This window comes from Perca fluviatilis, chromosome 1, assembly GCF_010015445.1.
Source record: "Perca fluviatilis chromosome 1, GENO_Pfluv_1.0, whole genome shotgun sequence".
Classification (NCBI taxonomy): Eukaryota; Metazoa; Chordata; class Actinopteri; order Perciformes; family Percidae; genus Perca; species Perca fluviatilis.
This window is the reverse complement of record NC_053112.1, coordinates 36,890,051-36,904,433: the sequence shown is the minus strand read 5'-3', so window position 1 is coordinate 36,904,433 and position 14,383 is coordinate 36,890,051. Positions and strand designations below refer to the sequence as shown.

The following is a 14,383-nucleotide window of genomic DNA, read 5'->3' as shown; positions in this document are numbered from 1 at the left end:
TGTATGTGTATATGTGTATATGTGTGTGTGTGTGTGTGTGTATGTATATGTGTGTATATGTATATGTGTGTATATGTATGTATGTATATGTATATATGTATATATATATATATGTGTGTGTATATATATATATATGTATATGTGTATATGTGTGTGTATATATATATATATATGTGTATGTGTGTGTATGTATATATATGTATATATATATATGTATGTATGTATGAGAAGATATACAAGACTGGACAGCTGTCAATCATGAACATAACAGGTTCCAAGGATCCAGCAACATATGATTGTAATTAAATGTCACACTGTTACTGTTAGCACATTTCCAACCAGTTTGTACAGATGTTGGTACAAACTCAACAATGTTTGTGTTATACTCCCAAAATATAATTTCAATGTAAAATGTAATTGTAGAAAATGTCAGAAACCAACAGCTTACACAGAGGTTAGAGCATATGTGTCAAACTCAAGGCCCGCGGGCCGAAACCGGCCCCTCTCAGGTTTGGATCCGGCCTGCATATCAATTGAGCTTCACAATAAATGTAATCTAGTTGTGCGCCAAACTCAAGAAGACAGGAAAGTGTTTTTCAAACTGTAATTACGCGACACTCAAAGCAGAATTTGGCAGATTTGCCGACACTCAAAATCCCACAGAAGCAGTGAGTTTCTATATTCGGGCTAAGAAAGAGTCGGCTGTGTGGTAGCCTACTTTTTGTTTTGCTTGATTTGCTAAACTGATGGCTGGAACTTTTTTGCTCACTTTTGTCGGAGAAAGCAAGAAAAATGACAAAAGAATGTGACAAACAAAAAAAAAGCGACATGGAGTAATACAGTCAAAGCTATTTGACTTTTCTTAATAAAAGCATGTCAATAAAGTATACTTGTCTGGCCCTTGATATGATTTTCATTTTCCAGAGTTTGAGACCCCTGGGTTAGGGCATGGTAAAGCACTTGATTTGTTTTATTTCTTAAATGTACAGCAGAATGAGTCCCATGTAAACCAATGAGGTGTAAATCTGCACTAGCCGATGCGTGCGTGTGATAGTGATGAGGGATTTTGAAGGATAGTCACATTGTCACATCCTTTCATTTCAAAGCACTTTGCATATACCCTAGTTGTATATTTCAGAATGTATGTATTATACTACACTGTAAACTAATTCTTCTCTGTATATTCATGTATTTTTTATAATTGTTATGAGCAATAAACACGTTGACCTGTTGAACTTTGCAAATGTTCGTCTGAGCTTGAGAGAGAGCGAGAGAGACGTGCTTGAAAGTGTGAAAAACAGAGTGCTTTATCTTTTCCTTTACCTCATCATCAAAGCCTTTCTGCAAACATAAAGGAAGACATTGTGGTTTATCGCTTTGTGCCTTCTAGTTCCTTGTTTCACAAATGGGGGTATACATACCCCAATGGGTACTTTGGAATACTGCACAGGGGTCTGTGAGATTAAAAATAAAGTTAATTAAAAAATATATCAGTCATGCATAAATCCTATACTATAAAAATGAATGAATTTAGTGATGGATTCTAAACATTTGAAATGGCATTTAAGTGTTTTTCAGTTACATTGTCGTTGTTTAAAAAATTTAAAAACAAACTGTAAATCAGACACTGATGGAGCCATGCTTAAATGCAGTGGTTCTCAATCTTTTCAAGTCACACCCCCAGGATTATGAGGTCGGTGTTCGCGACCCCCACCACCCCCATTGACAACAAGAGAAAGAGAGCTGCAAACTGCTGTTTCTACACGCCTTCCCCTGCTGATTTTGAGTGAGTTTTTTGAATGCTCTTATTGATACACGTAAACACATAATGCTTTGCTTTAATGACTTATAGTTTTACTTTTAGCAGCTAGCACCTAGCCTTGTCCAATGTGCTCCAGGCTCTGTGGATTTGTGATGCGTTTGGGACTTTTTCTCTCCCCCCCCTGACCCTTTCTGTGTTCCAGGACCTCCTGATTTACAAATGAAGCTCTGAATATAACACATGAAATGTACCAAACTTCACACAATAATGTAAAAACCATTCCCCAGTCTAGAATATGTTATTTCTTTTTTTTTTCTCTCTTTGGGGTCCCGACCCCCAGGTTGAGAACCACTGTATTCTTTATATAGCCTTTTTTTTTTTCTACCGAAAATGTTTGCCGCTGGTCAGGGCCTACTTGGCTGAAAAAAAAATATGTCAAAGGGGGTACATTATTGAAAAAAGGTTTGAGATCCACTGTTCTAGTTCATCCAACTAAGTTTATGATGATATGAACATTTGACAGAAAACACAACACACACTTCACATATTTTTTTTTATTTTTTATTTTCAAATGATAAATTGTTAGATAAAAGCATAATGCCTCATTCTGGAGTTACAGAGCTCCCAGAATGAAGTGTGCTCCATTAGGCAAAGCAAAACCAAGCTCAGAACTGCATAGATAATATCTTTAAATATTCTCAATATATTCGGAGGCACCCAAATGCAATGCACAATGGTCCTTTTCTTAGTTTTATTTTATTTGGTGCCAACTCAAAAATGTAGCATAAAAACTCTTAATCTAAGGTGTAACAGATGTTACGTGCTACACACCCCGAGTTGAGCATTGAAGAGACACTGCAGTGTTAACTATTTACAAAGACTGCCCTCCTCTGGTTAAGACAGGGAATTTAAATCCTCTGAGAGATGGTGGGTGTTAAGAGCTTCACTGCTGTTAAGATCACAGTCTGCAGTTTTTTTTTTTTTTTGCGATAATGCATCGTAAAATGTAGCTACATTATCAGTTTGTGTTTCAAGATATTTTTTTTTTCTCCACAAAGAGAGAATAATGAACTGTAATGACAGAAGACCCTCAAAGTACAGCCGATCTGGATATCTCTCAGTGCTAATGTTCTTCTAAGTGCTGGATGTGTCTGCAGTGCAAGCATTTAGAGACTTCAGGGAAACTATTAGGGTGGGGGAGAGTGAACATTAGGTTTAACTTTTTTTAAAACGCAGCATTATTAGTATTTCCATTGGACCCTCCCCTTGACTATGAGAAAAAATTGCAACACCCTCCCCACAAAATCTTAAAGTGATTTAGCTGTGTTGAATTGTTACAATTCATTTTGCCATTGATAACTAAAAGTGCACGAAAAAAAATGAGGATTGTGTGCTTCAAACATATGGCAAGCATAACAAAATAATGTGCCCTGCTTACTGAATAGTGACAAACTAGGGTTTGCTAACTGAAGAGATAACATTCAATTAATAAAAAACAACATAATCCTCCCACTTTCCTGCACCCCTCTCCCCCTAATAATTTCCGTACAGTCTCTTAAAGAAAAAAAGAAATCCACCTTTAGATAGTTCGCAGCAGCTCATAGTCCTCTGTGACTCCACTCCTTCATTTGTCTCCATCTTGCTGTGCACTCAGCCTCCTGTACCAAGTGTTAATTACAATTCAAGGCTGTAGTAATGTGTGCATGGTCGATATAATCTCTATGGTCCAGTGACCTCATACTGAAACAGTGAAAGCATTGGGAGACACTTTTTCCTCAAATAGAATGATGAAAAAGAAATATGTTTACACATTACATTGTAATCCTCTGTAAGGTAATGAGTGTAGCTCTGATATATATTGATGTGGTTTTCTGACACTATAAAAAAAAAATGGCCCGCTTAGATCAGCACAATAGCCTGATGGGAAATGCTTATCCTGCCAGAAGTCGAGATTTGATGAGAGAAATCTCAAGTTTCAGTCGTCAGTTGCAAAGGTGCAAAAAATGCAAAAGTTCAATGAATGCTGTGATTTGAAAACGCACATTAAAGCGCATTAATTGGCAACGGATGGTAATACCCCGGATGTCAGTGGCACAGCTGATGTTTCTGTAACGTCAACAATCACCAGTGCTAACCCCTGGAGCAGCGTAAAAGCAGTGAGAGTTACTGTGTGATAGTCGGGATGCTGCGCGATCTCTTCATGATCAGACACACCTCCACGTCGGGGAGGCTGTCCTGTTTGGTCTGGCCACAGCCCTCGTCTGCTGCAGCCATGTGCAGGTCGAAGCGCAGCGACACCGACTTCTTCCGCAGCTTGGGATTCCCTCTGAAGAAGGAGCCCTCCCACTGCTTCACCACCTTGTCAAAGTTCTCCGTCCTGGTAGGAGAGAGGTCAAAAGTCTTGGCAATAAACAGCAATAATATCTGATGTGATAGGATGTCGAGTTCCTACTGACACGATTGTTTTGTTACTTAATGACGACTCGAAATTACACCTGCTTGGGAGACTGAGGAAAATTTGGCTAGCCGGCTCAACTGCAACCAAGAAAATGACGCTGGCTCCCCCCCTTCTCGCTTTGTAAAAAACAGTGGTTGGCGTATTTTCTGGACATAGTCATGCTCGAGCTCTCTACAGCAAGGATTAACAAAGCCAAGTCATCAACTGTCAGCCTATGGAAACAGCAGCCATGGTGAAAATGCATATATTAAAAAGATTGATTTTGGGATTTTATTAATTGATATCAGAATACTCAAACAAAGATGGATTTTAATTGGAGAATCGATTATTTTAAGGCAACCCTAAGTATTATTGTGTGTCATGTAATTCCGTGCGGGGTGGACCATTTTCAATCTTACTGTGCAACAACAACAACAACCACAAATTCTTTCATTCATTCATTGTATGCATGATACACCTGGCTGCACAATAACACCAGAGGGCAGCAAGGGAGAACTCTTCAGTTGCCTCAGATGTGACCTGGTATAGACCTTTTTCAGGGCAGACATGTTGACATGTCATAGTAGGAAAAGCACAGGTGTATTCAAAACCATTAATGATGGCTGCATTCCACTTAGGAGAGGCCCTGGTATTAAACCATTAATGATGGCTGCATTCCACTTAGGAGAGGCCCTTGTATTAAACCATTACTGATGGCTGCATTCCACTTAGGAGAGGCCCTGGTATTAAACCATTACTGATGGCTGCATTCCACTTAGGAGAGGTCCTGGTATTAAACCATTAATGATGGCTGCATTCCACTTAGAAGAGACCCTGGTATTAAACCATTAATGATGGCTGCATTCCACTTAGAAGGGGTCCTGGTATTAAACCATTAATGATGGCTGCATTCCACTTAGGAGGAGAGGCCTGGTATTAAACCATTAATGATGGCTGCATTCCACTTAGGAGGGTCCTGGTATTAAACCATTACTGATGGCTGCATTCCACTTAGGAGAGACCCTGGTATTAAACCATTACTGATGGCTGCCCCCTCCAAGGGGGGACAGAGGTTTTAAAAAAGGAAACAAAAAGGGGAAAAAAGAAAAAAAAAAGCAACATTAAAGGTTACCAATTTCAGCTGTGCTTTTCCTACTATGACAAGTCAAAATGTCTGCTGTGAAAAAGGTCCATGAGAGTGTAGTTTGAGTTGTCTTTCATTTCATATCTACTTTAGTGATTCACATTAATTCATTTCATGTTTGCACAGAGAATGACCGCCAAGCAACTGTGTTGTTGTTCCTAGGTGACTCGCAACACAGACGGGGTAAATGTATGACCAAAACGTTAAGTATCCTTGTGCTTTTTGTAAGTGGGTATATGGAAATTCTTGACCTTTCCTAGTGGGTATATGGCGTATACCTGCATATCACGTAGACTACACCACTGATCTCAGTACTATTATCACCACAACTTTTGACTCAGGCTGGGATGTAAACAGCACGAGGCCATGCACATTATGAATGTTTTCACTGCATAGGCCTGTGAGGTAGTTGTAATGGTTTTGGGGGAACATTCAGCTGGCTAACTCTGGTTGTAGCAGTACTATCAGATGCCTTGATACTGGGGCATTACCTAACAAAGTAGTAGACCAACATTCTGTTGAAGGCAACAAGAACAGCCTAACTGGAGTTATTTTCAACAAGATAATGCTTCCTGTCAGTGGAATTTTAAATAAAGGATTCATGGAACATTCAGGTAAAATAAAGTCAATGGACTGACACCAAAGTCCCTTGAAATCAGCGAAGAATCAATCAAGTGACAGAGTGACTTATGATCTGCTGCTCACAGACAGTGTAAATATTCTGGCAGTGTTTGGACATTATGCATGTGTGTGTGTGCGTGTCGCTTTTTGCATGCAACATCTGAAGCATGTCTAAAGAATTCCGCCCCTGTCTCGTCCAACAATAACAGGTGCCCCGCCCTGAAGACTCCACAGCAGGCCAGTATCTCCACATCAAACACAAGCCATTAAAGGAGGAACATTCCCATGCAGCGCTCTGATGAATTTCTCATGGGAACCTGTGCAGCCAACTAAACGATTTATGCCTCATAACTTGTTCGACGTGTAATGGTAATTCTTTTGCGAGCGTGTACATCTAGCCTGCTGGACCAGACGTCGCCAGGGTGGGGAGGACATGGATGAGTGTGTAATTAGAAACTAATGAGTCAATAAACAACTCACGGAGTGAAAGATATGTGAACTGAAGGCTTCAGGAGATTAGGCAAGAAAGAAACTATGCTGTTTCATAAGTAAAAAGGCATTTATCTGGGTAGTGTAGAACAGAACCCTCTAAAGTGATGCTGTTAGGGCTTGCTACTTAAAAAATGCCTACATGTCAGACTGAACCAAAGGTGCTGACTACAGGTCAATGGGGGGGCAAAAAGATCAATACTTACTCGATGGTGCCATGACCCTCTGCACTCTCCCGCACCACATTGCCCTGAAGAATCTCCTGAGTCTTCACAGTGGAGATTGGCAAGTATTTCTCTTGCTCCGGCTCTGTGAGAAGACATTAATGAAAAATCATAACAAGATGACACTGTAGTTAGAGAGTGTGCGTGCGTGTGTGTGTGTCTTACCTGTGAGTATCACAAGGCTCTGCTGTCTATGCAGTATGCTTTTCTTTAGCCCACTGCCTGCTGGGAGGAGAGAAGGTATTTCAGGCAGGGGCTCAGACTTGGGTTCGTCCGGAGTAACAGCAGGGTCACTGAAGCTGTTCTCTAGCCCGTTCTCCTTCGGCTCCTCCATGAAAGAACTCCAGGACCGCAGACTCATTTGCTGCCTAGTACGGCCCATGTACCTGCATGCAGAAGGGTGCAGAGTAATGGCAACCAAAAGGCATGTGGATTGTATATACCATGTGTGTGTGTGTGTGTGTGTGTGTGTGTGTGTGTGTGTGTGTGTGTGTGTGTGTGTGTGTGTGTGTGTGTGTGTGTGTGTGTGTGTGTGTTGATTAAAGGCAGGCTTGGTAATGTTGAAAAGCTAGCAAGATTTGAAAGTAGCATCTCCACACCATCTAACCCCTCCCCCTGCCCTCGGGGCTCCGACCCACACACAGACGTGCATGTGCATGTGCACCGCTGCGTCGCTGCTTCAGAGCGGAGCCGAGAAAGGGCCGCGATTTTACTTCGGGTCTCATTCACCAGTGAGCAAACTAATATTATTATACCCAATGTTAAAAACAAACATTTAAAGAAATGCCAATGAACCAGAGCGTGCTTTTCTCCCATCCCGGATTGCTGTGAATTGAATGTGTGAATTGAATGTGGTTCTGACTTGGCCTATGCTACACCCTTCCAGCAAGTTTCATTAAAATCTGGCTAGTAGTTTTTCCATAACCCTGCTGACAGACGTTTGTGTGTTGTAGTGTTCTGGGCAGTGGCGTAGGCAGAAATAGTATTTTGGGCGAGCCCTTACAAAAGTGAGTGGGCCATTTTCAAAAGACGAATTAGCAAAAAGGACAAACTGAAAAAACAGCAACGATTTTACCTTCCAACATACTGCATTACAACGGCAATAACAGTACTGTCTACAACATGCTCAACCATCAAAACTCAGTCTAAAAAGTTTGTACACAACAATATAGATAAAAACCTGTCGGTTATAACCTATTCAGGCTAAAATATATTTGCACCGGCAGAACCAGCAGCATTGGCACTGCACAGCACTGTTATAAAATGAACCATTTTATTGCACAAAGTGGCAACTAAACATGAACCCACACAGCAGAGAAAGCGTTTACATACTGCATGACATAGAACAGCCTACATCAGACAGAAATCACACATGTAACAATGCAACAGCATTGTTGCTTCAGGACTATGGTCAGATCATGAGCTGCAAATGGCTATCAGCAGTAAAAGAAAATCAAAGAATGAAAACTTCCAGCCAAGCATTGTCTGAATTATGAAAGATATAATGAAAAGTGGCCAGCAAGGTGCCAAATCTTAGACAGTGTATGGAGTCCAAGGCAGTGACAGGACCAAAGAAAACTAAAAACTACGTCACTCACAGATAAGTTATCTTATTTAATGTGGGCAAAACACAAACACGTTTCAGCTAGAAGCCATCATCAGTGTTCACCATTTCTTACTAATTAGGAAGGTTACTAGGTTACTTAATTAATAACACAAGAAGCATGAAACCCGTTTAACTTAATGTTACCTCTGTGAGGGCCTCCTTTCTCTCTGATTGGCTGTCAGCTCCGCTGGGGAAATGTCTGCACATGCTGCAGAAGAGCTCGTCCTTATTTACACTGTGCTCCATCCAAGAACACTGTCCATACCACTTTAAAGAGAAGCCATGGTTGTCGCGGTAACTTTTAACAGTACATTGCTTAACACATCCATGGTGCATTGTCTAAACAGCCAGCTAGCTAACGTTAGCTGCTGAAGGCAGCCCGGAGAGTCTGCCTGTTGTTACCATAGCAACCAACTACGTTCTGAAGGCGTTTGATCTAATTGTTTGATTGTATGATTTAAACAGCTTTGTTTTAATCAAGAAAATACACATTAAACACACACAACTAGCTAGTTCTGTTATCATTTCTTTTTTTGCAAACATTTGAATTTTTTTCATAACAAAACGTATTTTGATCAAACTTTGCTGGGCGGGTCAGTGCCGCCCTGGCCCATTACTGCCTACGCACCTGGTTCTGGGTACTGTTTAATATTAAAGGTGCCCTGCCACATGTATTTTATTACTTTGTGGTGATGTCTGAAGTTCTATCATGGACTCTGTAACATTTTTTGTGTAAAAAATGCCTTGGTTACCTTGTTTCAAGCCATTCTAGCATGGTATAGAAAGCCTACAGGAAGACTCAGCTCGATTTCTGCCAGTTTTCATTAATATTCAACAAGCTAAGCTGTTTGAATCTGATTGGCTAACAGCTAGCCAATGAGAGCCTGGCTGTCAGAATCCTTTACGCAGCCCAACTGGGCGAGCTCATGAATAGTAATGAGCTCAGGCAACATGATGTCAGACTGACTAGCTTTTGTAATTGGCCTGATTTCTCCGCTTATTTCTGTTCAGTGGCTAGAGCTGACGGAGGAGGTAGCAGTTCATTTTCACATTCACAACATAACACAAACACATATGGACCTAACAGATTTCAAAAAATGCAAGTAAAAACGGTTTTGTATGGCAGGGCACCTTTAAAGTTTTCTTCATTGCCAACCTCCATAACAATATCTTAAAGAGTGTAAGTAAAAAACTAGATTCATGGCCTGCTTGAAATACCAGTCTTCATCCTCCCCTCCACTTTTCTTCTCTCCTTCTCTCCTCACGTGAACCCTCTTTGCACAGCTGAACAAGACTCTGATGTCAAAGTACTGTGCACTGACCTTTCAGGGTTATCTTTTGTGCCTTTTATTTGGTTAATTTGCAGACATAACCAACTCAGAAACCTTTGAGGTTTTATTTGAGCAGATGCTTCTGTAAGAGTCGTTTTCACTGCATGAGGATGCTCTTGTCTCTTTTTTTGTCGCACAGCCCTTTGTGTTGCCACCCTTCTCAAATATGAACAAACAATGCAAATTTCAGATCAATGACATTAGTCAAAGTCATACCCTGAATGAAATGCATCTGCAATCTGTCTGGAACTTAGTCTACAAGATTCATGAAACCAAACTACCTTCCTCAAACTATAAAATGACAAATCACGTGGTTGATGCAGCCAACGTGTTAAATTGCAAAGGAGCTGGATGCGAGGTGTTCTCGATAATTAAAGGCCATGCCAGAAGAGTGGAATATTCCCTAATAAAACAGCTTGACACTGGCTTGGAATAATTATCTTGACTGGTTCAAGACAGAGCCGCATCATTTGGGCTATGACTCACTGGTAGAAAGTTCGTCATCTACGCTAATCGTTTTTTTTTCTGGTCAATTTCCAAACACTGTTGTTACATGCCTCACGGCAGAATCCAGCTGGCTGGGGGTGGGGGTGGCTTACCTGTGTCACAGAGCTCACACAGCGAAAGTGACGCTTCTGCAGTTTTCAAATGCACTAACAAAACCAAGCTCTGCAAGCTCTAGAACACAGATCTTCGACAGGGGGTCCAGGACCCCTAGGAGGTCCTCAGAGGTACTCAAGGAGGGGGATTCATGTCTTAACATGAATCCAACATATTATAAACCTAATGATTCACTGTGCCACATGTATGTTTAACATTAAAACATGATTCATAGAATCATGCCAACATTTATTATTTTATGTTCTATGCATCATTAAAAAGGTATGTATAAAGGCTTTAGGCGGTTCATATCTAACGAGCATGTCTCTAATATAGTTATAGTTTATCGGTGTTTTAAGCCCCCAACGTCTCCTTCTAGGCAGCGCTGCGACCGTTGACTTCAAGGCACCTAACCCTAACTAGTGCCTTCCAGCCCTGCCTGGAAGGAGACGTTGGGGGCTTAAAACACCGATAAACTATAACTATATTAGAGACATGCTCGTTAGATATGAACCAGCAAGATTTAAGATTGATTTATTTTGATTAGGACAATGCACATTAATCAACATTTCTGTAAATGCACCAGGGTTAGCCAGTCGGCTAATTTTCAACTGTAGTCCTAGTTGCATGCATGTCTTTATGGTGGGAAGAAACCGGAGCACCCGGTGGAAACCCATGCAAGCATGGGAAGAACATGCAAACTCCAAACAGAAAGGGCTGGGACGACCTGGGTTCGAACCCAGAACCTTCTTGCTAGAAGTGCTAACCACTGAGCCACCGTGCTCCCTATAGCAAGAACCCTCAGATCCACAGGCAGCGTTCTCTTAACCATCCCTCGCTGTAACTCGAGAGCCGGGGAGGCTTCTTTCTGTGTCTATATGCCCCAATCATATGGAACACCCTGCCAGTGGAACTGAGAGAGGCTTCCACACTAATCACTTTTAAAAAAAGGCTAAAAACCCAGCTTTTTTACAAAAGTCGATGAATGACTGAGTTTGTCGCTGTTCAATGTTAATCTTTAGTTTGTGTGTGTGTGTGTGTGTGTGTGTGTGTTCTATACATGTTTTGTATATATTTTACTCTGTTTAATTGAACAAAGTTTTATTTTATGTTGCTTTTGTACGAAGCACATTATGTTACATTAACTTGTACGAAATGTGCTATAGAAATAAAGATTGAAGATTGATTGATTGATATGTAGTAGGGGGTCCCTGATCTGTCTCTCTCAGTTAGGGGGTCCTTGGTTTAGAAAACGTTGAAGACCCCTACTCTAGACATAACGAGAGTAGTAAGTTTCCCCAGGGCTGTGGTTACGCCGCGACACATGTTACTATTTCTCTTGGCTGTCCTACACAGCTTCTATATGTCTCAACCTGCAATTAATATTGTGGATTTTCACTTTCTATACAGACAGATTGTACATAATCCCTAACAGAATAGCAGGCTTTGAGCAAACTGAAAAGACCAACACATGAAATGATCTGTTTGACAGCTGTACAAAGGAACGATTAAGAAATGATTTTGTTTACCTTTTCTTTAGGTGGAGAAGTGAATGACTTCCATGTGTGTGTAACATCTGCTATTCAGATGCAGACTTTGATATTTGATTATGTAGTATCTTATTTTTCTTTATTTGCTGCGTTTCACTGTTTTTGAAGAGGAAGTTGCTCCAGTGTCCTGGGAAAACCCCATTCAACTACAAAGTATTAATTACTTTCCTGGTTTGACGGTGAAACCGCAACATTCCGACTCAACTGTTTTTTTCCTGCTTCCTCAAACGTCTTCATTCCATTCTCTGCCTCACGCCCTCACCTGCCCTCCTCGCGCTCCAGCAGACGTCGGTAAGTCCCGATCTCCCGCTCCAGCCTCATCTTGGTGTTGAGGAGCTGGCTGTGGCGCTGGCGCTGGGTTGCCAGCCCGCTCCTCACCTGCTCCAGCTCGCCCTCCAGCCCGCTGATCACCTGGGAAAGGTCCTGCAGCTGGCTGGAGTACAGCCGCTGGGTGTTCTGCAGGGAGCTCTCCAGGCCTTTCTCCTGGAAAGCAAGAGGCATGGGGAGTCAGGATAATGACAACACAGTAATCCTTTGTTGTGATTAACATTTATTTTTTAACAACATACAAAACATACAACTCGCAACATGACCCCCCCCCCCCTCCCATCATCACCACCCACCCAGACAAAAATCAAGAAAAGATAACACAGTAACACAATATTCAAGACCATTTAATAAAATAGTAACAAATAGACAATAACCCATAAACCAAATAAACATATGTTTAAATGACAACACCATAAGCCCATCATACTCGTCTCTTCTTAGCAGCCCTCCTGAAAGCTCAGCTACTTTCTCCATTTTCTAGTGTAGACATCCAACCTGGCAAACCGTTTCTATCACATCTTTTCAAACGCCACCACCCTAGCCCTCTCACAAGCCTTCATTCTTCCATCCTCTTAAAAGAATGGCTGTCTGGCTATCATTAAACTAGTCTGGACCCAGCTTCTCATGTGTTCATCCATCCTGCTTAGGATTGACCCATCTCCCAGAACAAATCATCTTGGGCTGACTGGAACCTGGGTCCCTGCAATCTGACATAGGTTATCATGCTTCCCGGTCTAAAATTCCTGGACCTTATCAAAGGACCATAGACTACAATCCTTTAATTTAAAAAATCGTGTAGAAACTAATAATGTGCTAACTGTACACAGTTAATTGTTAAAAAAAAAAAAACGCTTCACTGGCTTGGTCTGGCTAAGCCAGCTGTGCCTAAGTCCACTGATATGGATATAACAGAGATGGGGACTTGAGTTAAAGACTGTGGGCCTAATTTACTAACAGTTTGCGCTGCGTCTGTTTATGCGAGTTCGGTAATAGCGCACGCTATGCTTCCACATATTGCGTAGTCTTTATCAACCCTGACGCCCATCAGGCAATCAGCGTCTTTCTCCGCCCACTAGACCGTAAATTGCGCTGTAGCAAAGCGGTACTTGTGCTATGATATGGCTGAGTGCAGACTGCGATATTCCCACTGCTGATGCTATGACTGTTTGAAATGATCCTGATGCCAATATTTGTAATGTAGCGAAGAGTTTAACAACTGGTGGAATGGGATGTGAACGCTGAGTGGGAGATTCAATTTCATCTTTGATTTCTTCCAGTAACTCTAATATTGCATGGCTGCTTGATCTGTAACGCTAAATGATGTTGTGTTCACTGACAAAGTGTGATTCTTCTGTTAAAAATATTTTCAGCCTCGCCTATGTCTTCGTCTTGCTCAAATTACTGTTGCCATTTCACCAGCGGCATAAAGGTCTACGAGGAAACTCGATTGCGGCTGGTTTAGACCTGCTTTTAAGAGGCGGAGAATTTCCCCCACAGAATAGAGGCGCGCTCTTACTGACAGTCTTTGTAAATACCACGGAATATATAATTAGGTGCACTTTGCGCTTTGAAAGCGCAACTTGTCTCTTCTCGCTCATGTGGCAGACAATCTGCGATTTTACCCAAGTGCGCCCTGTTTGTAAATAGCCCGCATCGGTTACGTCCGTCTTTGCGACCAATAAGCGCCTGGAAACAGGCGCAAACGGCTTGATAAATCTAGCCCTGTGTGTTTTCTTACCAAGGCATGTAGAGTCTCAATCTCCACCTGCAGGGAGTGCCACTGCCTCCGGGCCTCGGCCAGCTCGGCTCGAGCCTCCCTCAGGGCGGCGCCGCCCAGGCTCACCTGCGTCCACGCTGCCTCTTCCTGGATCAGGGGACAGGGTCAGACATTCAAAGAGGTACAGTCAGTGGCGGAATGTACTGTAATTAAGTCCATTTACTAAAGTACTGTACTTAAGTACAAATGTTGAGGTACTTGTACTTAACTTGAGTCTTTTCTCTTTTTATGCCACTTTCTACTTCTACTCCGCTACTTTTCAGAGAGAAATATTGGACTTTTTACTCCACTACATTCATCCGACAGCTTTAGTTACTAGTTACTTTACACATTAAGATTTTTTTTGTACACATAGCACATGTAGTTTATAAAATACATTGTTTTATTCAAATTAAACTACGCAACAATATAACAGCCCACAAGTCCAGCTGAAATGATTAGACCATTAAACACACAACTGGTTGGATCGTTTCCAGTTTCTAAAATGTGAGGATTTTTCTACATTGAGTAGA

General features: G+C 41.6%; 1 protein-coding gene across 2 annotated transcripts in view; it reads right to left on the bottom strand.

The window, feature by feature from the left end:
* Positions 1 to 2,702: 2,702 nt before the first annotated feature.
* krt222 (keratin 222) overlaps positions 2,703 to 14,383 on the bottom strand; it is a 36,251-nt gene continuing 24,570 nt past the window's right edge. For both annotated transcript variants that reach the window (XM_039797908.1, XM_039797901.1), the window contains 5 exons: positions 13,833 to 13,958; positions 12,027 to 12,247; positions 6,843 to 7,063; positions 6,660 to 6,762; positions 2,703 to 4,139 (listed from right to left, as the gene is read on the bottom strand). In XM_039797908.1, coding sequence (XP_039653842.1) covers positions 3,926 to 4,139; positions 6,660 to 6,762; positions 6,843 to 7,063; positions 12,027 to 12,247; positions 13,833 to 13,958 — 885 coding nt within the window. In that variant the 3' untranslated portion in view covers positions 2,703 to 3,925. The remainder of the gene's footprint in view (positions 4,140 to 6,659; positions 6,763 to 6,842; positions 7,064 to 12,026; positions 12,248 to 13,832; positions 13,959 to 14,383) is intronic.